The 23,626-nt window shown below is 44.0% G+C and overlaps 1 protein-coding gene across 1 annotated transcript in view; it reads right to left on the bottom strand.

The window, feature by feature from the left end:
• Window positions 1-23,626, bottom strand: part of BFSP2 (beaded filament structural protein 2) — a 64,818-nt gene that overhangs the window by 11,109 nt on the left and 30,083 nt on the right. Inside the window, exons 2-3 of the mRNA XM_075316631.1 lie at window positions 13,638-13,720; window positions 1,275-1,431 (exon numbers count right to left, since the gene is read on the bottom strand). Coding sequence (XP_075172746.1) covers window positions 1,275-1,431; window positions 13,638-13,720 — 240 coding nt within the window. The remainder of the gene's footprint in view (window positions 1-1,274; window positions 1,432-13,637; window positions 13,721-23,626) is intronic.

Raw genomic sequence — 23,626 nt, 5'->3', positions numbered from 1 at the left:
TAATTGGGCACACAATGGATGTAATACAATGTACTTACACATTAACAGGACTTTTTATTTAGGGTGTAATCTATTTATATACGGAAATGCTTTCAATATTACTTACTGTCTGATAATTTCACCTTGGAAATGAAACACTGGTAAAGCAGTATCAAGTGAATAGCAATCTGTTTTACATTTATATATGTATTTGCACCTATAATTACACAATAGTAACACAGTTCATGTCCTAAAATGATGATACAGATTGTGCAGATTAATCACTGAAAAACCACTGTGTGCACTCTTATATAACCTACTATGCTGTGGCAGGTATGGAAAAAAATATTCAAAGTAAGACTGTTTTGAAAAAAGAAGTCTTATAGGTTTATTTTTATTAATTAACAAAATGCAAAGTGATTGAACAAAAGAGAAATCTAAATCAATATCTAATGTGCTCCCCCATTGCCTTCTAAGTAGTATCAAATTTGATTGACAGATGCAACAGGAAGGGAATATGTGGGTCGGGTCTTTCTATCTATTTCTGCCCCTGTCTGCCTGCCTGGCCTTCCTCCCATTGTCGCCATTATAGATGTTAATTCCTGCGCAGGCAGACAGACAGGGGTGGGAATAGATAGCAAGACCTGACCTATATATTCACTCACTTCCTGTTGCACCTGTCAATCAAATAACAGTACATTCCTGTAACTTTACTTGCACATATTTCTGAAATAAAGCCTCCATTATTAAAACAGAAGGTATGGTTACATTAGCATCCTAGTGCCAGTATAGCACTGGCTTTACTTTATATATAAAAAATCCTGCATGTAGGGCCCATACATTTGACCAACATGTAAATGGGAGCTCTTGTCCAAATTTTGCACCTTGGCCCATCAGACTCTAATTACGCCACTGCCTGGAAGTGACGATATGGTGGCCAAATAATATAATCTCATCAAGATCGAGTCTGTGTGGGATTTCAAAGAGACATTTACACAAGCCTACATACACAGAACATTTGTGGTTAGTCCTCCAAGATAATAGTCATAGCCTCCTCCTCCAAAAACTGTGAGCAAGTGTACCTAGAAGAATTGATCATTTTATGCTGTTTTCATATTGAGTTGATTTTTATTTTTATTTTGCTCTTTCACTTTGCATTTTGTTAATTGATAATAAAAATAAACTATTACCACTTCTATTTTTTAAAGCATTTTTACTTTATAGCATCCCCCCCCCCGTGTAAAGCTTTTTCCCAGTACATTGAAGGAATTTGTTGCTATAGGGTTATTTTTTACCTCTTCGTGATTTTTGGACAGCAGGGCAAGCTCCTCTTTCATGCTGTCGATCTGACTTTCCAAATCCATTTTTGTCAAGTTTGCGTCATCAATCACTTTGTACAATGAGCGTATCTCCTCCTCCACAGCTTTTCTAAAAGGATGTTCATTCTCATATCTGCAAATTAAGTAGCGTGATTATATCAGAGAATCATCACTTCACATAGTAATGGTAAAAGGTCACAATTTCTTGTAGTATAAATTAAAAATATGTTTTTGTTTCCCGTCACTGCCCTGAACAACTTAATGAATCTTGCTGAATATTGCCTCTAGCTCTTGTTCATAATTGTGCTCAATGCAAATTATAATGCCCCTGATTTTCTGAAAAGCTTGTGACTTTATCTTCTCAGTTCTGTGGTGTATGCTTCCTCAGGCCCACGTATGCTATAATTTCATATGTATTGAATATATGCCTCAAGCTAAGGTTCTGAGAACCTCCATGAATGAACAATATATACAGTATATGCCTCATATTCATCATGCAGAATTTTCCTTTATATTTCATTAAGAATTCATCAAAATTTTAATCTATGAAATGTATTAGACCTTTTTCACACATCTGATTTTGGTATGTATGTTACTGTTTTTATACGTACCAGAATACATATATATTATATATATATGGGACATACGCAGAGCCATTAACACCAATGGGTCTACACACACATCTGTGATTTCTCACTGACCGTGTTTCTGTGCGGCGCACACGCGTCTCCATGTCACAAGTCCGATTTCACTAATGTCACATGGACCACACAGTGATGCGATCCATGTAACACGTACCAGAAAAAACACATATCTTTGAAATAAAATTATTTTTATACTCACCTGTCTGCAGCGAAGCTGTCTTCGGCCGCTGCTGTCTCCTGCTTCCAGGCCGGCTAATTATGCTCATGAATATTCACTGCACCGCGGCCCGAAAGTAACAGCAGTGGCTGGAGACAGGAAAGCCGGAGACATCAGCACCACGGACAGCAGAAGCGTGGACAGGTGAGTTTAAGTGTCTGATTTCAATGTGCTATCACGGATAGCACACGGAGAACACACATGTGCCAAAATCACAGCACACGGAGGGACATATACGTCTTTAACATGTCAGTGAAAAACGTGTGATTTTCACTAACGTGTGAAAGAGGCCTTAAAGAGATATTCCAAGCTGGAACATCTATGGCATATCAACAAAATATTCCAGAATGTCTGATAGATGTGGGCCCTGTTACAGCAGGAATAGAAAGATGGCTGCCCAGGCGCAGCTCTCTACATTAACATTTATGGAAGCTTTAGAAATGGTCGAGCAAGGTGGCTCTCCAATTCATAGAAATTACATTCATAGAAGTAACTCCTTTAGCTTAGACCCCTAAATACAATCTAGAAGTCAGTAAATATCAGTTTACTATTTTTGGGGGGCAGAAGGTCCCCTTACATGTTAGGCCCATGTGCTTAAGTGTGATGGGTATGAATCTCAATGTGAAGATTATTGCTCCCATGATCTTGCTAATGAGCCAACCATTTAAGATGTGGTCATATGGGTTAAGGAATATGTCTGGGGATTCAAGGAAAAATCAGAGATTCTGTAATTCTTCCGTCTGGAAGATCTAAGCACTGCTGTGTAAAGCGTACTTCTTCTGTCCAGAGATTTGGGAAAGAATTACAGATGATTGTTTTCCTCCTTGAATGAAAATGAGAGAAGAGATGAGATCCCTTAGTAGGAGCTAACCCTTCCTTTTTTCTTCAGTCTTGGGGACAATTCCAAAGTTAATTGTAACTTTAGCTGCTATCTGCAGAATCAAGTGGCAGTAACATAACATACAACTTGGATGACTGAATGACATAAATGCATCTGGTAAAGATCTTCTCCTTTCTCATCTGCTGAATAGTGTAGACCACCTCTAAAGTTTGGGATGAATTATAAACTGAAAAAAGGCATAGATATCTTCTGTCAGAAAAGTATATTTCTAGATTTCATTGTAGACTTTCAGTCTATATCTTGGGCCACAATTACTCTTGTAAGAAATGAAATGTTATTGGCTGCTGTGCATTTTATTTCATAGTTTCTTTCAGGACCCTCATGAGAGTCTTAGGCCCTGTGTGTACACTGCGTTGTTTGCTGCGGATTTGCTGCGTTTTTTGCTGCAGAAAAGGTGTGGTTTTTGTTCATAACCTTTCTGTAGTCCTTCCCCAGCAAAATCTATGAGAAAACCAAAATGCTGTGCGCACACTGCATTTTTTTTCCTATAGGTTTTGCTGCAGAATTTCTGCAGCAAAAAAGAAGTAGCATGTCACTTCTTTTCCGCAGGTACCTGCGTTTTTGCCATAGATAAGGGTAAAAAACCGCAGGGACCAACCCATGGAAAAAAACGCGGCAAAACCGTAACCAACCGCGGTAAATCCGCATGCGGATTCCGGTTGCGTTTTTACCGCGTTTTTTTTGCTGTGGGTGCAGAATTCCGCCAGAGCGTGCAGATTTTTCTTAAGAAAAGCAAATTTCCCAGTGCGCACAGACCCTAAAGGCCCTGTCACACACAGAGATAGGTCTGCGGCAGATCTGTGGTTGCAGTGAAATTGTGGACAATCAGTGCCAGGTTTGTGGCTGTGTACAAATGGAACAATATGTCCATGATTTCACTGCAACCACAGATCTGCCAAAGATTTATCTGTGTGTGTGACGGGGCCTTTAGATCTCTTCTCTGCAACTATGGAAGCAGTGTAAGGGGATGTGCGCACGTGTGCGTATTGCATGCAGTTACGCTGCGATCTGCAGCGCAGCGTAACTGCATGCATCCTGCGTCCCCTGCACAGTCTATGGAGATTGTGCAGGAGCCGTGCGCACGTGGCCTATTAGAACGCAGCGATTCGGCTGCTGCCCGAATCGCTGCGTTCTAAGAAGTGACATGTCACTTCTTTCGTGCGGTTTGCATGCTGTCTATAGGGAGAGGCAGCATGCAGAGCGCACGTTCTCTGCCGGCACCATGCGCTTCAGTACGGCGCTTTTCAGCTGCGCTCTGAAGGGCACCTTTTAGGTGCGGTGCAGAGCGCACACATGCGCACATAGCCTTAGAGCCTTATTCCATTTTTCAACCTTTTCAGAGAGACGTACTTGACTTATGTGATTACATCTTCTTTGACTTGAACATGAAGTACTCCCTGTTCATCAAAAGGTTTGCTAGTCTCCTATGTGATGGCGGTGGCACATCTCAAGAATAGAAAGTACTGTATATGATTCACCCTTATAGAACTCTATTGTCACCGGATATGTAACAAACAGGTTGGAGTTCTTGGAGTTTTATGGTAATCCAAATGTCCTGTCCTTGAATTTGAAAGAACTCAGAGCTGTCAGCTATGCTCCTTTACATTTTGCTCCCCTCTTACAAATGAAGGCTGTCAGAATAGGCTTAGACAGTATGGCAATGGTGATTTACAATAAAAGCAGGGAGATACTCACTTACTCCTTCTTTTGGAGTAAGTCAGAAAGCTGTTATATTGGGCAGAGCTGACTGTACCTCTATCTGCTGTTCACATCAGAATGTTTCTAAATACTGTCTTCTAGCAGATCGACTGAGCAGAGACTGAGAACTCGAGGAGGCTGGTCCCTCAGTCCAGAGTTATTCATGCAGATTGCAGTGAGATGGGGAATCCCAAATTTGGACCTTATGAAGACTAAAGGCTACTTTACACGCTGCGATATCGGTCCCGATATCGCTAGCGTGGGTACCCGCCCCCATCTGTTGTGCGACACGGGCAAATCGCTGCCCGTGCCGCACAACATCGCCCAGACCCGTCACACATACTTACCTGCCCGGCGACGTCGCTGTGACCGGAGAACCGCCTCCTTTCTAAGGGGGCGGTCCGTGCGGCGTCACAGCGACATCACTGAGCGGCCGCCCAATAGAAGTGGAGGGGCGGAGATGAGTGGCCGGAACATCCCGCCCACCTCCTTCCTTCCGCATAGCGGCCGGGAGGCAGGTAAGGAGAGGTTCCTCGTTCCTGCGGCGTCACACATAGCGATGTGTGCTGCCGCAGGAGCGACGAACTACATCGTTACTGCTGCAGTAACGATAATCGAGAATGGACCCCCATGTCACCGATGAGCGATTTTGCACGTTTTTGCAACGATGCAAAATCGCTCATCGGTGTCACACGCAACGGCATCGCTAACGCGGCCGGATGTGCGTCACAAATTCCGTGACCCCAACGACTCCGCATTAGCGATGTCGCAGCGTGCAAAGCCCCCTTAAGTTCAAATCCGCAGTTGAGAAGTTCCTTTTTCCTTTATCAGGAAAACAATCCATTGGCAATATACTATCTGTCCAAACTGTGAAGGGTCACATTAGCCTACATATTTCCAACATTTTCCCTAATATCAATATTAATAATTATCTGTCAAGACCAGACCATGGTAATTGCCAAAGCTTTTTTGCTTTTTTTCAATTAGTTCAAATGGAAATACTTGAATCTTCCTACTGCAGGACCTTGTGTTTCAGAGCACTGAATTTTGCCATAACCTGGGGAGAGTCAACCTTACAACCAAGAAGGTAAACCCCTTATAATAAGAACTAGAGGGCTCTCAGAATCCAACAAGAAGTCCTAGATCATAATCAGAAACATCTTCATATCCTGGTGTTCTTCTAAGAATTTACATAGTTTTAACCCTTCTTGCAATACGATTCTTAACTTTCTTGAAGCTGGGTTTTACAAAGACATCAGTTTTTCAACTCTGAGGGACCAGATGGGAGCCATATTAGTTTTCTTGATGAAACTGTTTCTCAGGATCCCCTTATCGAGAGATTTCTCAAAGGATCTTAAAGGCTATGACCTTCAATCTTCATACCAGTGGTTTCATGGGATTTATCTATCGATCTTAATAAACATACTTCTACGGAACTTATCTTTGAAGTGGATGGCAATTTTTTTTATGTATCAAATTGTTTTCTGTATTGATCACATCTGCCTAAAGAGTTGGTGAGCTCCAAGATGTTTCTGCTAAGCAGCCATCTTTCTTTCAGATTAACTTCTTTTCAGTATCTCCCATTTTTTCATTACTTAGGTGCCAACATTTACCAAGTGTAAATAAGTAATATCGTTATTTGGTTTTCATCCTATCTTTGATGAAGATTTGTAACTATGATTTCTGGACATTTACCAAAGTTTTTCTTTCCTTCCTTTTGCCTAGATCTGAATCTGTAAACGGGAGAGTCTTCTTAATTTTATTTTTTTTCTGGAAAGAATAAAGGTTTCAATAAAGGCAACAGCATGTCAGATGTTTAACAAAGGAAGATCTGTCAGTCAATGTTCAATTGTATATCAGTCGTTGTAAATTTAAAAAAATTGCATTTTTCATCCAATGTGGTGAACGTCATTAAAAATATGCATACTTGATGGTTTTGTAATCTAAAACAAAAATAAATGAATGAATAAATAGAGAAATAAAAAGTGATCAAAAAGTTGTGACGTCACATGTAGCAGAGCTGGAATCGTCATTGGACCTCATGTGTTTTGGGTGTTAATAAATTGGTGAAAGATCGTGTTTTTTGTATTTTATTTCAAAATAAGGATTTTTTTGGTGTTTGTGTTCATTTCTTTTCACTTACTGGATTAGTAATTGGGGATCTCCTAGACGCCTCTTATTACTAATCTAGGGCTTAATGGCAGCTGTGAGCTGCGAATAACCCCTATTACCCCGATTGCCACCGAACCACGGCGATTGGGAAGAATTTGGTAAAGTGCCGGGATTGTCACATCTAGTGGATGTGGCAATTTCGGGTGGCTACAGGCTGCTATTTTATTAGGCTGGGGGAGGGCTTAATAACCATGGGTCTCCCCAGCCTGAGAATATCAGTCCCAAGCTGTCAGGCTTTATCATGGCTGGGTATGAAAATTGGGAGGACTACACACCATTTTTTAAAATTATTTATTTAAATAATTTTTAAAAAGCCCCATGCGGTTCCTCTTAGTTTAATACACAGCCAAAATAAGCGCATGGCTGGGGGCTGCAGCCTTTAGCCGTAGGCGTTATCTGTATTTGGTCCCATAATATGGGGGACCCTAAGTCAATTTTTTATTTATGTATTTTTACTACAATCTACAGTGATCCGCAGACAGGGTCTGTGATTGGTTGCAGTCAGACGCTGTCACACAGGCTGGGGTGCATCTGACTGCAATCACAGACGCCAGGACTGCCGGAGGGCAGGTTAATATGGATGACCGATAATGAGCGGCCCCCGAAGTAGAATGAGCGGCCGTGGGAGCAGTTACAGCCTTGCTGAAGACTCAGTAAATATTAAGTGCTTGCTCCTGTCCCCCTATGCCTTCTACCATTATTATTCCACGCTAGATTCTGGTCCCTATAGACTTATATGGGGACCAGCGAACGGCCAGATATCCGGGATCAATTCCCGGCCGGAACCGGATATTTTTTTAAAATCCGTTAGATCCACCGGTCCCGGTTATCTGCAAGTGCACCTATCACTACTAGGAACCTAGCTTGACCATTAGCTAAGTGGATTGTGAAAAAACTCCTGCTAAACACATCAATACTCAAAACTACACGTGGCAGCTTGAACTGACCTCAAAGGCCTTGCATGATGATGTCAGAGGAGTTTGCCGGTTTATAGAAATATCCTAGAACAAAGGAAGGCAACAATAGGGGAAGGAAATGAGGCCTGATGCCTGAGTTAGGACAGGTGAGTAACATAATTACACAGGAAATTAACTGTTTATAACAATGTGAAGTTCCAGCAAAACTAAAATCTGCACATATAAACACACTACACATCACATTCAGAAATGGCAGAAAATTCCCCTGATGTTTTCATGGGGATTTAATTTGTAGAGCCAAAATTATAGATATACTCATTGCAACACTCTATATACAAGGATCAGATTCAGTAGGAAATAGAATGTAACATAACACACACCACCCCTTAACCGCCCCCTTAAACACCCTCTTATATGTTCCGAGAAACTTGACATATTTATATTTGTTTTAGGCTTAGTAAAAAAAAAGCTATATATAGTTGTTTATTTTTTTATAATATACATTTTAAGGACCAAAATTAAAACAAATGTGTAGAAATAGTTCTAAGATTACATATTATTTATTTTAATAAATTTGAAGTGTAATTTATCTAGTAAATTCCTACAGTGAATTCCTGACACTTTCAGCCAACAGAAAAGTCTCCTTGTTTTCCATCACAAGAAGGCTCAGATTGAATATAGTTACTACAGTGCACTGTACTATTGATAGGGGTGGTATTTTTAACTCACAGAAAGACATATTTGTAGGTAAACATGTGAAAAGGAGTATATATAAATTAAAAAGAGTATAAAACAGTATATTGCAAAAATTAGGAGACCACAACAACATTTTCAGTTTTTCTGATTTTTCTCTTTATAGGTATATTTTTGAGTAAAATGTAAATTGTTATTTTATTCTATAAACTACTGACATGTCTCCGAATTTCCAAGCAATACATTTTATATTGATTTTCTGAAAATGAGAAATTATCAAAATAACAAAAAATGCATTACTTTCAGACCTTAAATAATGCAAAGAAAACAAGTTCATAATAATTTAGAAACAACAATACTAATAATGTTTTAACTCAGGAAGAGTTCAGAAATCAATATTTTGTGGAATAACCATGATTTTTAATCACCACTTTCATGCGTCTTGGCATGCTTTCCACCAGTCTTTCGCACTGCTTTTGGGTGATCTTATGCCACTGCTGGTGCAAAAATTTAAGCAGTTCTTCTTTGTTTGATGGCTTATGACTATCTATCTTCCTCTTGATTACATTCCAGAGGTTTTCAATGGGGTTCAGGTCTGGAGATTGGGCTGGCCATGACAGGGTTTTAATGTGGTGGTCCTTCATCCACACATTGATTGACCTAGCTGTGTGGCATTGCGCATGCTGGAAAAAAACAGTCCTCAGAGTTGGGGAACATTGCCTGGAGCAGAAGGAAGCAATTGTTTTTCCAGGATAACCTTGTATGCGGCTTGATTCATACGTCCTTTGCATAGTTTAATTTTCCCAATTCCAGCCTTGCTGAAGCAACCCCGGATCATCACCAATCCTCCACCAAATTTCACAGTGGGTGCAAGACACTGTGGCTTGTACGCATCTCCAGATCTCCGTCTAACCATTAGATGACTAGGTGTTGGGCAAAGCTGAAAATTAGACTCATCAGAGATGATTACTTTACTCCAGTCCTCTATGGTCCAATCCTTATGGCAAACTTTAGCCTGGTCTCCTTTGCAACTCATTGATATAAGGCTTTTTTTCTTGCTTTACATGACCCGAGCCCTGCCTCTAGGAGTCTGTTACAAACTGTTCTTGGCGTGCACTTCACCCCAACTGCCATTTGCCATTCCTTTTGTAGGTCACTGGAGGAGCTGAAGGAGGTATTACTGCACTGACCCTAACAGGAAAAATACAAAAACATTTTTTGTAAATCACTGTATTTTTGTATTTTTCCTGTTACAGGCAGCACAGTACCTCCTTCTGCTTCTCCAGTCTACATTTCATATCTCAGAGGACTGCTGCAGCCTGGTTCATTGAGTTTGCTTTCGGGCATTCTGACTCTCTCACAACCTTAACAGGTGAGTGTGTTAAACTTGTTTCTATTCTGGTTTTGTTGAAGGATAAGACCCTATTACGCTTTTTGTTTTCTAGTTTTTTCCTCTTCAGAATTTTGTAGGTCACTGTCATGGCTAGCCCAATCTCCAGACATGAACCCCATTGAAAACCTCTGGAATGTAATCAAGAGGAAGATGGATGGTCTCTGTATATATATATATATATATATATATATATATATATACACTGTATATATATACCGTCTGATCACTGAAAAACATAAATCTATAAAGGTTTATAAAAACTAGAAAATCTTACAGGATTTAAGTACAATAAATATTTGTAAAGCAAAAAGAATTTCATCCATTTATTTATTGTTTTATTTAAAAAAAAAACCAAAACATATCTCCTTGTCCTTGATTCCATGGTCATAAATGAATAATTAATTTCTTCGTTGCAGCCAGCAATGATGTCAAATCATCAGCGGTATTGCTCACTGGTGTCACCATTTTAACCATCGTTGGCTGATATGGGTACATGTTGCATTGACACTTCATCTTTGCAGCAACATAAGCTAAGATTGTTAAGGAACCATGAATTAAGTACCATGGGACCAATGGGGATTTGAAAGACAGTAAGTACAGTTTTTATTGTAATTGAATACATTTGCTGTTAATGTACATTTTTTATGAAGTTTGGGAACCCCCTTTAATGTCTGTGTGACTATTTGATATTCCGTTTTGGGATTACATGGATTATAACTGGCATGCCAATTAAATTTACATTTTTGCATGATATCACAGTTGTAAAAATTCTAAATGTATGGTTGGACCATTGCTTGAAACAAATTACTCTCTGATTAATTCTCTTAATTATTAACTTGTCATGAGACCAAGTTAGTGATTAAGTAATTTGCGGTTCAGCTCTATAGTGAAGCCTATTACACTAACATACAATTACTCATTTTAGAGTTGCATGTATTTAAAAAAGTTGTAGCCGCGCTGTAGTAACATGTTCTTTTTTCCCTGCCTGAAACAACATTGAGATTTTGAAGCTGAGAATGATCTCTGGACAGCCTTCTGCTACAGGAACAAGACAGAGCCTGAAGTGGTGAGCAAACTTTTGGATCTCCCTTGGCCAGCAGTATTGATATGAAGTCCAATATCTACATTTGCAAACTTTTTTTTGTTCCATCACTTTAAAAATGAAAAATTCAGAGATTTTTAGGTAATTATTAAAGGGTTTGTCCACTACTTGTATAACTTCATCTCAATACGTATGTTTGCCTCATTAAAATAACAATGCTTATACTCACCTCCAGGGCTGGAGCATTTCCAGCTGTGTCAGCACTTGCTTTCCCGAGGCTCACGTGACATTGTTATGAAAGCCCTGGGCCTAATTAGTGCCAGCTTCACTCTACTCACTTTCAGACATTTCAAGCAGGAAGTGAGTGGCCAGCTGCAGCTCTGACGTCCCTTTGATGTTCAATTCATGCAAAAGCAGGGACAGTGAAGACACCGCTGATTGGGTACCCAAACAGTGCTAGCACTGGGTCAACACCTTTAATTTATGATCTCCTGTTATTTTGAGTTTACAGCTCTTGTGGAGGCCTATATCTTTCCATCGTACAGAAAAAAAACATACTCTGTGAAGTCTGATTCCACAACTATTTTGTGATCCGTATGTCATTGATATCTTGTTAACCTACCAAATATAAATCCATGAGAATTAGGAGCCAGATAGAAGGCAATATGACTGTAGGATCAGAATATACAGGATTTGTTTGTTGTCTGTTACCTTGGAAACAAATACCCTTTTGTAGACTTGCTAACACAAAATAAGACATTTTTTGTTAAGAGTGACTACTTGAAAAGTTATGTTATTTTTTATTTTAGATGCATTGGCCAGGTAGAAAAATGTTGAAAGCAATGGTGTGCATACCCTTTAACATCTTCAAACCATAAACTAACACTGATGATTGGCTCCTGCACTGCCTTAAATAACATATTGATATAGTTATTATGGTTAAAAATAAGATACAAGTCTATCAAGCTTAGCTAGAAAAAGGAAGTGGATGTGTTGACATTGATCTCTTCTTGGCTCTAGATGAAATTAATTTTTGGCAAAAAACCCTTTACAGTCATAGAATACATGCTAAGTTGTGTTTAGCCAGTTACTATCATTACCCTCTAATAATGTATTATTCCATTAAAGAGAATCTGTCAGCATTTTTTTGCATAATGTAGAGAAAGGGCCCTGATTCCAGCAATGTGTTACTTAGTTGCTTAGGTGCTATAGTTTTAAAAAAAAAAAAAAAAAAAAAAATCACTATTTTATCAGTAGGAAATGATCACTAGAGGACTAGTAAACCTGGTGCCAGGTAGTCCAACCCTGCCCCCCACCCCTGATTGGTAACTTTTTGACTATACACAATGTACACAGGAAGCTGTCAATCTGTGGAGTGGGCGCAGTTATAGAGAGCTCAGCATTCAGAGAACTGGTAGTTCAGCAGCAGAAAAAACAGTTTTTAACCTCTTCACAACACATGACGTACTGGGTATATCATGGATTGTGTCACATTTATCCCTGCCGCGTGCAGCCAGTAGCGATCCATGCACATATCAGCTGATTTAAACAGCTGACATGTGCGGCTATCAGGCATGAGTGGATTTGCGTTCCACTCGCGCCTGGTAACCCCTTGCATCTGGCTGTCAAAATGTGACAGTGAGATGAAACAGCACACCGGGGTAAACATTCACTTACTTGGTGCCATCAGAAGTCCCGTGACGTGATCACATAGATCCGATGGTAGCACAGGGTCATGTGATGGCTCCTGTAGCTATCATAAGTCACTTCCTCTTACACCCGGAAGAGTGCCTTGTGTGAGAGTAAAGCAGCTTTTCTGCAGATCTCAGCTGTGCAGCTGTGATCTCCAGAAAGGAACAAGCGATCAGACTGCTGATCCTTAAAGTCCCCTAGGGGACTAGTAAATTAAAAAAAAGTAAAAAAAAGTAAATAAAAAACCTAAAAGTTCAGTTCATCCCCCATTTGCCCCATTGAAAAATAACGTGTTAAACAAAATTATACACACATTTGGTATCACCGCATTGAGAAATGTCCGATCTATCAAAATATAAAATCAATTAATCTAAAATAAATTCCAAACGCCAAAATTACGTTTTTTAGTGGCCGCATATTTTGCGCAAGATGTGATAACAGGCAATCAAAACGTAGCATCTGCACAAAAATGTTACCATTAAAAATGTCAGCTGGAGATGCAAAAAAAATCCGTCACTGAGCCATAGATTCGACACATCAGTTTTACCATATAGTGAACACGGTGAATAAAATATCCCCAAAAAATAGGGCTGTCTTACTTTTTTTGCAATTTTTTCCCCACTTGGAATTTTTTTGCCGTTTTCCAGTACACTATATGGTAAAACTAATGGTTTCATTCAAAAGTACAACTCGTCCCGCAAAAGCCCTTAAGAGAAATAAAAAAGCTACGGCTCTTGGAAAAAGGGGAGCAAAAAACAAAAACGGAAAATCACCCAGGGGGTTAATCAAAACTGCAGCAACCAGTAAAGTAAGTGACTCATCACTGGAATCAGTGAATCTGCTCCTACATTAGGCTGGGCGTAGAAGTGGTAGCAAAATCCCAATAACAGATTCCCCTGGACTATGATAGACCACAAGGTTTATTACCATTAACCCTTCACTACCATAGATGACCACACGTGTGTACTACCTTTCTTTGAAGTCTTCTGCACATGCTTGTATATTCTCTGTCTGTAGCATAAGTCTGGCATTCTCCAAAACAGAATCTCCCACCTGCAAAAATAAAGCATTCACACTAGGTAAATCACTTGTTCTGGAAAGTTTTGGATTTCAGCTCTTGTACACACTTCAGCCAAGGTATATAAATGTACCGTAAATATTTTTATTGAACAAAAATAATAAGTTTAAAAATACACATTTTTAAAAAAATGGATAATGTCAGGTAAGGTAAGTACGTGTGAATCCAAGAGGAGCAGTGAACAATAGGATAAACAAGACCTAAAAAATAACGTTTATTAGATATATATATATAAAAATGAGCAGCAGCTCACAAGTGAGTAAAAACAAAAACCAGCACACAGTATACACCGGTGCTATAACAGGGCATACATAGACGAGCCCAAATCAGATCACCCTAGGTAATAGGAATACAAGATGGCAACCTTCCGAACAAATAGGGAGCCTCCTATAGAATACCCAGAAGATGATCAAAACAACAAACAGAGACACATACCTCCTTATTGCCAAATGCTAGAGGCCACAAAGACGAGCAATAGTGTCCCAAAAACTGCTTCATTAAGGATCAAGAAAAACGTATTTCTCATTTAATCCCCTATAGGGAACGTTCTTACCAGATCCTGAAGAGATGGCAGGGCGACTGTACCAAATTACTAAGGTCTCATAGGGGAGCCGTCAATCAGCTCTTCAAATCCCACAGGAATGCCACGGAATGAAACTCCATAAGTCTGTCAGAAACACTCACTCCCAACGCGTTTCTTGGGGATCAATCATCAGGGGAGTATGGGTGAAAAGCCTTGTTTATCCTATTGTTCACTGCTCCTCTTGGATTCAGCTATTTACACTATTGCTACTGTGGATCCCCAGGGCTCTTTGCTATTTTTGCAGGTAAGGTAAGTACCACACAAGAGCATCTCATATATTCATTAGTGATGAGCGAGCATGCTTGTCACTACTCGGTACTCGCACGAGTATCGCTGTACTCGGGCTGCTCGGCGGGGACCGAGTAATCTCGCGATACTCGTGCTGTACTCGTGGTCTTCATTTCTGCATGTTGGCGCTCTTTTGAGAGCCAGCCCTCATGCAGGGATTGGCTGGCAGACCACTGCAATGCCACAGCCCTGTTAGTTGTGGAATTGCAGTGATTGGCCGGCCTGCACAGCGTGACCGAGCCTTTATACCGGCCGGCGCGCTGTGCTCTGCTCACAGCTATCCAGACAGTCAGTGCAGGGAGAGTGTCGCTGATTCAGGGAAAGCTTTGCGGCTCTTTATAGTTAGTTCCGGAGCAGGGCTGCAAACAGTGTGACCAGAAGTCCTTCTCAGGACTATTCTAGTTGTATACAGGCAGGCAGGGTATAGCCAGGTCGGAGTACAGTAGCAGAGTCCTTCTCAGGACTATTGTTGCTATATACAGGCAGGGTATAGCCAGGTCGGAATACAGGCTAGTGACCAGAAGAGTCCTTGTCAGGACTATTGTAGCAGTATACAGGCAGGCAGGCAGGCAGGGTAGTGGTGACCGTATACCAGCCTTCATCATATCTGGGGCTGGTGTACACAGTGTAAAACAGTCCAGATAGTGTCAGACTTCTCAGTAATTGTCGCTCCTAAAAACCAGTTAGGTTCTTATTGCGTCCGTGCTTGCATTTAAAAACAGCACGTGTGTGGCAGTCAGTGGCAGCGTACAGGTGCGCGTTTTGCACAAACTATTATATAACGCACAAGTCTAGTGTATAATACACGTCAGTCAGCAGTGTCTGATAGTGTCAGACTTCTCAGTAATTGTCGCTCCTAAAAACCAGTTAGGTTCTTATTGCGTCCGTGCTTGCATTTAAAAACAGCACGTGTGTGGCAGTCAGTGGCAGCGTACAGGTGCGCGTTTTGCACAAACTATTATATAACGCACAAGTCTAGTGTATAATACACGTCAGTCAGCAGTGTCTGATAGTGTCAGACTTCTCAGTAATTGTCGCTCCTAAAAACCAGTTAGGTTCTTATTGCGTCTGTGGTTGCATTTAAAAACAGCACGTGTGTGGCAGTCGGTGGCAGGGTACAGGTGCGCGTTTTGCACAAACTATTATATAACGCACAAGTCTAGTGTATAATAATACACGTCAGTCAGCAGTGTCTGATAGTGTCAGACTTCTCAGTAATTGTCGCTCCTAAAAACCAGTTAGGTTCTTATTGCGTCCGTGCTTGCATTTAAAAACAGCACGTGTGTGGCAGTCGGTGGCAGGGGACAGGTGCGCGTTTTGCACAAACTATTATATAACGCACAAGTCTAGTGTATAATAATACACGTCAGTCAGCAGTGTCTGATAGTGTCAGACTTCTCAGTAATTGTCGCTCCTAAAAACCAGTTAGGTTCTTATTGCGTCCGTGGTTGCATTTAAAAACAGCACGTGTGTGGCAGTCGGTGGCAGGGTACAGGTGCGCGTTTTGCACAAACTATTATATAACGCACAAGTCTAGTGTATAATACACGTCAGTCAGCAGTGTCTGATAGTGTCAGACTTCTCAGTAATTGTCGCTCCTAAAAACCAGTTAGGTTCTTATTGCGTCCGTGCTTGCATTTAAAAACAGCACGTGTGTGGCAGTCAGTGGCAGCGTACAGGTGCGCGTTTTGCACAAACTATTATATAACGCACAAGTCTAGTGTATAATACACATCAGTCAGCAGTGTCTGATAGTGTCAGACTTCTCAGTAATTGTCGCTCCTAAAAACCAGTTAGGTTCTTATTGCGTCCGTGGTTGCATTTAAAAACAGCACGTGTGTGGCAGTCGGTGGCAGGGGACAGGTGCGCGTTTTGCACAAACTATTATATAACGCACAAGTCTAGTGTATAATAATACACGTCAGTCAGCAGTGTCTGATAGTGTCAGACTTCTCAGTAATTGTCGCTCCTAAAAACCAGTTAGGTTCCTTTTGCGTCCGTGGTTGCATTTAAAAACAGCACGTGTGTGGCAGTCGGTGGCAGGGTACAGGTGCGCGTTTTGCACAAACTATTATATAACGCACAAGTCTAGTGTATAATAATACACGTCAGTCAGCAGTGTCTGATAGTGTCAGACTTCTCAGTAATTGTCGCTCCTAAAAACCAGTTAGGTTCTTATTGCGTCCGTGGTTGCATTTAAAAACAGCACGTGTGTGGCAGTCGGTGGCAGGGGACAGGTGCGCGTTTTGCACAAACTATTATATAACGCACAAGTCTAGTGTATAATAATACACGTCAGTCAGCAGTGTCTGATAGTGTCAGACTTCTCAGTAATTGTCGCTCCTAAAAACCAGTTAGGTTCCTTTTCCGTCCGTGGTTGCATTTAAAAACAGCACGTGTGTGGCAGTCGGTGGCAGGGTACAGGTGCGCGTTTTGCACAAACTATTATATAACGCACAAGTCTAGTGTATAATAATACACGTCAGTCAGCAGTGTCTGATAGTGTCAGACTTCTCAGTAATTGTCGCTCCTAAAAACCAGTTAGGTTCTTATTGCGTCCGTGCTTGCATTTAAAAACAGCACGTGTGTGGCAGTCGGTGGCAGGGGACAGGTGCGCGTTTTGCACAAACTATTATATAACGCACAAGTCTAGTGTATAATAATACACCTCAGTCAGCAGTGTCTGATAGTGTCAGACTTCTCAGTAATTGTCGCTCCTAAAAACCAGTTAGGTTCTTATTGCGTCCGTGCTTGCATTTAAAAACAGCATGTGTGTGGCAGTCGGTGGCAGCGTCAGGCTCCATATTGTCCCTGGATAGAGACGTGCATGATGGCCTGTAAACATGAAGTGCCCATTGTAAGGAAGTGGGTCTATTGTAGTATAGCCCTTAGGCAGGGCAGCCAAAAATTGGGAGGCTCCACGTTGTCCCTGGGTAGAGATGTGCATGAGGGCCTGTAAACCTGAAGTGCCCATTGGAAGGAAGTGGGTCTATTGTAGTATAGCCCTTAGGCAGGGCAGCCAAAAATTGGGATGCTCCACGTTGTCCCTGGGTAGAGACGTGCATGAGGGCCTCAAAACATTGTTCCCATTGCAAAGGAGCGGGTCTCCTGTCGTTGTAATGTCCATTCTGCAAAGAATGGGCGAAAAAATTTACCACTGGGGGTATACCTGAAACAAAGGCCTAAGTATTGCAATTTGTAACGGTCATCATCATGGTGGCGCATGAGGAGAAGGAGGAGCAGTCCAGCGATTATCCAAAGTCCAGAAGTGTGTACCCATGGGTGAGTGGAGGTACATGGCAAACTTTAAATTCCGCTCTCATTTGCTGGTGGTGTGGTGAAGTCTGGCCCAATCCAACCCTTGTTCATCTTGATCAGAGTCAGCCTGTCAGCATTTTCAGTTGACAGGCGGGTGCGTTTATCTGTAATGATTCCACCTGCGGCACTAAAAACACGCTCTGACAAAACGCTAGCAGCAGGGCAGGCCAGGACTTCCAAGGCGTAGAGAGCCAATTCATGCCACGTGTCCAGCTTGGATACCCAATAATTGTAAGGCACAGAGGAATGTCGGAGTACAGTTGTTCGATCTGCAAGGTACTCCTTCAGCATCTGGGCAAACTTAGGATTTCTTGTGGCACTACCCCGCACCTCAGGGGCTGTGGTACGTGAGGGGCTGAGAAAACTGTCCCACATCTTAAAGACTGTTCCCCTACCTCTGGCGGATTGGACTTGTGCCTCTCTCGGCTGTACGCCTCGGTTGTCCACTCATTCATGACCTATGCCGCTAGCGTTTTGTGAGGGGAATGCTTTGCCTACTTCCGTGACTATGGCCTTCTGGAACTGCTGCATTTTGCCTGACCTCTCCGCCTCGGGAATAAGAGACATAAAGTTCTCCTTTTAGCGTGGGTCTAACAGTGTTACCAACCAGTAATGATTGTCGGCCAAGATGTTCTTAACGCGAGGGTCACGAGACAGGCAGCTTACCATAAAGTCAGCCATGTGTGCCAGACTCTTAACAGCCATCACTTCAGTATCCTGACCAACACGATGACTGAACATGCTGTCCTCCTCCTCCTCCTCCTCATCATCTACCCTGTCCTCTGGCCAGCCACGCTGAACCGAGGATATGACTGCATGTCATATCCTCAATTTGGCCAGAGAGTTGCTCCATGTCTTCATCCTCCTCCTCGTCATAGTCCTCCACTGCACGTTGTGATGAGACGAGGCTGGGCTGTGTGTTATCATCACCCACACCCACTACTGTTTCTTGCTCAAACTCATCGCGCTCCGCCTGCAATGCATCATGGTTGTTTTTTGAGCAGAGACCATTTTAGAAGGCAGAGAAGCGGTATGGTGACGCTAATAATGTCGTCATCGCCGCTCACCATCTTGGTGGAGTCCTCAAAGTTTTGGCGGATGGTGCATAGGTCGGACATCCATCTCCACTCCTCAGGTGTTATGTGTGGAGTTTGACCCATTTCCCGACGGCTTAGGTGATGCAGGTACTCAACAACTGCCCTCTTCTGCTCACATATCCTGACCAACTTGTGCAGAGTTGAATTCCAACGCGTGGGGACATCACACACCAGTCTGTGTGCCGGAAGATGCAAACGGCGTCTTAAGCCGGCAAGGCCGGCTGAAGCAGTAGGTGACTTTCGAAAATGTGCAGACAGGCGGCGAACTTTTACCAGCAGATCAGACAGCTCTGAGTATGACTTTAGAAACCGCTGAACCACGAGGTTGAGCACATGGGCCACGCATGGAACATGTGTCAGCTGGCCTCGCCTCAAAGCCGCCACCAGGTTCCGGCCATTGTCACACACGACCTTTCCTGGCTTTAGGTTCAGAGTTGTGAGCCAGTGATCTGCCTGCTGTTTCAGAGCTGTCCACACCTCTTCTGCATTGTGGGGTTTGTCACCTATGCAGATTAGCTTCAGCACTGCCTGTTGCCGCTTCGCCGAGGCAGTGCTGCAGTGCTTCTGTGTCGCCCTGGACAAGCCAGGGGCCACAGAGCACAACACTTAAACACCCCACACTCCCTGCAGGCATATCATAGTCAAAACACAAAATCCTTGTTGCCTTCCCCAGGGGCTGTTGTCCACACCAGGGTGTGGAGCCAGGCGGTTGGTCTCCACCCACCGAGGAGGAGGGAAAACACAGGCAGTGAGAGTTAAGCTAAGGAAGTGGAAGGAGGAAAGTAGTAGAGAGGAGAAAAGTGACAGCAAAGAGCCTGAAGTTGGTCCGGGTGTGTGGCCCGGACAGGACAGCAAGGTTGGCAGGATGTGGTGACCGTCTGCAGTGGAGGCCGATTGGAGTCTGCCGTAAGGACCGTGGACGGGTGGTGACCCGGCCGTACCGGACCGGTATACAAAGAGAAGCCAGCACCATTGGCAGAGGACTTTCGGATCCCGGCAAGGCTTGGTGTTGCCGTGAATTTGCCAAATCCGTTAGTGAAGGGAACCTCAGGGTTTCCAAACAGCCAAGTCCAGATAGAAGGCAACCGTACAACCGTGAAGGGGAGACACAGCCACCGCCAAGGGCAACCGTCTCCCAGGGCCAGCGCCTGTGGGCAAAAGGGGCTCCTCCGGCCCATATCCAGGTCGGGGAGCGGGTTACCGTTGGGAAACCATCACTACCAACACTTAACTTAGGTGCAGGGAGAGACAGTCATCACTAACCTGCAGGGAGGAACAATCGCAGCCGTCCGAGTGACCCGTCCATCCAGCCACTTGTTTAACCGTGAACTGTGTCATCATCATTGGGCTGAGTGAGTACCTCCGTGCCGTGCGGCACAGCGCTGCCCCTGCGACCCTGCACCTCATCAGGCCCCGCAACCCGCCTGTCATCCATGTCTACCCCATCACCAGGCCCCGGGACAACCAACCCCCCTACCCACGGAGGGGAGAAATAACAACAAAGCTGCTCCCTGTCACAGGCTCCCGGGATCCCCGTCCAGAGCAGCGGTGGTGTCCACACAATCACCACAACCGTGGGTGGCGTCACGGACAATATCCCCAAAACCCAAACCACCCCTTTTCACTCACGGGCGAGTAGCGCCGCTCGAGTCCCCGGGATCCGGCCATCGCTCGAGCCAACGAGCAGCAGCAGCCGTAGAGCAGCGTCAGCCGGACCCGAGCAGTGGGAGAGCGCACCGTCCCCTCCTCCGCCTGCGACACTTCCAGCTTGGGACTGGTGTGGAGGGTAAAGTGGATCAGGATGCGCAGGAGGAGGAGGAGGCTGAGGAGCATGACATTCCGGAGCTGTAGAGTGTGTGTGAAACCCTGACTGAGGTAGGGCCTGCAAAACTTGGTGTGTGAAGGACGTGTTCCGTCCCTCGCTCAGACTGGGTCCCAGCTTGCACAATATTAACCCAGTGTGACGTCAACGAGATGTAGCGGCCTTGTCCACGTGTCTGTGGTTAGGTGGACTTTGGCTGAAACAGCGTTGTTCAGGGCACGTGTGATGTTTTGTGACACGTGGTTATGCAATGCGGGGACGGCACACCGGGAGAAATAGTGGCGGCTGTGGACCGAGTAACGTGGGACAGCTGCCACCATCAGGTCGCGGAATGCTTCTGTCTCAACCAGCCTAAAAGGCAACATTTCCAGCGCAAGCAGTCGCGAAATGTTAGCATTTAGAACTGTGGCATGTGGGGTGTTGGCAGTTTATTTGCGCCTGCGTTCAAAGGTTTGCTGAATGGATAACTGAACGTTGCGCTGGGACAAGGACGTGCTTGATGATGGTGTTCTTTCTGCGTAGGCAACTGCAGGTGCAGGAGTGGAGGAGGCTTGTTCGCAGGCAGCATGGACAGGGGATTGGCTCGCATGCACAACCAGCGAAGACGTAGCAGTGACATCAGCAAGCACTGCTCCTCGACTCTGTTGTACTTCCCACAAAGTCGGGTGCTTGGCTGACATGTGCCTGATCATGCTGGTGGTGGTCAGGCTGCTAGTTTTGGTACCCCTGCTGATGCTGGCATGGCAGGTGTTGCAAATGGCCTTTTTAGAATCATCTGGAGCCAACTTAAAAAACTGCCAGTGTCAGAGTTCCGGGTTTTCCAGTTTTCTTTTGAAAGAGCTTGCCCTTTGTTAACATGGAGTTTTCTGTTCTGTTGCCCTACTTCCTGTCCATCTGTTTAAAAGCCGCCCCTAAAGCTTAGTCCAGTGCCTGAGTATACTGCTTCCTGTGTGCTCCTGCCCTGCTGCTTTTGGTTCCTGATTGTTATTCGGATCCTCTTGGAAAACAACCGACACCGACTCTGGACTTCATCTGGTATCATCTAGCTGTGCCCGGACTCCGTTTGCCGTCTTTGGTCGGCACTTCTGCCCGGTTCCTTCCGTTTAATACCACTCTGGACTCACATCACGTACGGACATTTTTGGACTTACCTATTGCCCTTTTGTGTCCCGGCTGCTGCGCATTTAGGGCTTCTGGGGTGATTGCCAGACAGTCCCTGTATAGGGGTTCACTCTTGGTGGTCTCCCTGGGGGAGTCCGGTGCGCGGTCCCGGGAATTCCCTTTCGCTCCGTCCCTGGAAGGTATTTCCTGTATTTATGTTCTACTGTGTTTTTGTTCCGTTTATGTACATATTTGCTGGTTGCATATTATAAACGTCTTGCACCAAGAACTCGTCTCTGGTTGTCATTGCCCTAACGCAATCGAAATCCTCAATACATACAATAGTATTACAGCCAGACTCGGGAAGACCTAACATTTGTACAGGCACCTTGTGTCGTGTTGTTCCGGGGAACAGTTGCCTGACGTCTGCCTGGGGCCACCACTCTGCTTCTTACTGCCTGTTGTGATGCTACGCCTCCCTCCCCCTGTGCACTGTTGTCCTCGCTCTGCATATCCTCCTGCCAGGTTGGGTCAGTTACTGGATCATCCACCACGTCGTCTTCCTCTTCCGCACCCTGCTCCTCCTCCTGACTTCCTGACAATTGTGTCTCATCATCGTCCACCCCTTGTTGAGACACGTTGCCAACTTCGTGAGAACGTGGCTGCTCAAATATTTGGGCATCTGTACATACAATCTCGTCATGGCCCACTTCAACAGGAGCTGGCGAGAGGCCAGAATTTGTGAATGGAAACGTGAACGAACAGCTCTTCCGAGTGGCCAAGTGTGGGATCAGTAATGTCCGTGGACGTGTACTCGGCCTGGTGGTAGGAAGGAGGATCAGGTTCTGAAATGTGCGGTGCAGTATCACGGCTACTGACACTTGACCGTGTGGAAGACAGAGTGTTTGTGGTGGTGCCAATCTGACTGGAAGCATTATCCGCTATCCAACTAACAACCTGTTGACACTGGTCTTGGTTCAAGAGCGGTGTACTGCTGCGGTCCCCAAGAATTTGGGACAGGACGTGCGAGCGACTAGATGTGGCCCTTTGTTGTGGCGAAATTAGAGCTTGCACACAACCTCGGTCTCTGCCTGCACCACCATCACGTCCACTTCCTTGTTCGTTGACAACGCCCTTGCACATTTTGCAATGCTGTGCTGACGTGTATTCACTAGAATTGTGCGTTATATCCAAGTTTTTGCAAAACTCACACAAATGCAGCGGAAAGCTGCCACCAACAGGCACACACGTGCGGTTTTTAAATGCAAGCACGGAGGCACTAAGAACCTAACAGGTCTCTATCCAGGGACAACGTGGAGCCTCCCAATTTTTGGCTGCCCTGCCTAAGGGCTATACTACAATAGACCCACTTCCTTACAATGGGCACTTCAGGTTTACAGGTCATCATGCACGTCTCTATCCAGGGACAACGTGGAGCCTCCCAATTTTTGGCTGCCCTGCCTAAGGGCTATACTACAATAGACCCACTTCCTTACAATGGGCACTTCAGGTTTACAGGCCCTCATGCACGTCTCTATCCAGGGACAACGTGGAGCCTCCCAATTTTTGGCTGCCCTGCCTAAGGGCTATACTACAATAGACCCACTTCCTTACAATGGGCACTTCAGGTTTACAGGCCCTCATGCACGTCTCTATCCAGGGACATCGTGGA

This window comes from Anomaloglossus baeobatrachus, chromosome 6, assembly GCF_048569485.1.
Source record: "Anomaloglossus baeobatrachus isolate aAnoBae1 chromosome 6, aAnoBae1.hap1, whole genome shotgun sequence".
Classification (NCBI taxonomy): domain Eukaryota; kingdom Metazoa; phylum Chordata; class Amphibia; order Anura; family Aromobatidae; genus Anomaloglossus; species Anomaloglossus baeobatrachus.
This window is presented reverse-complemented; position numbering and strand designations above follow the sequence as displayed.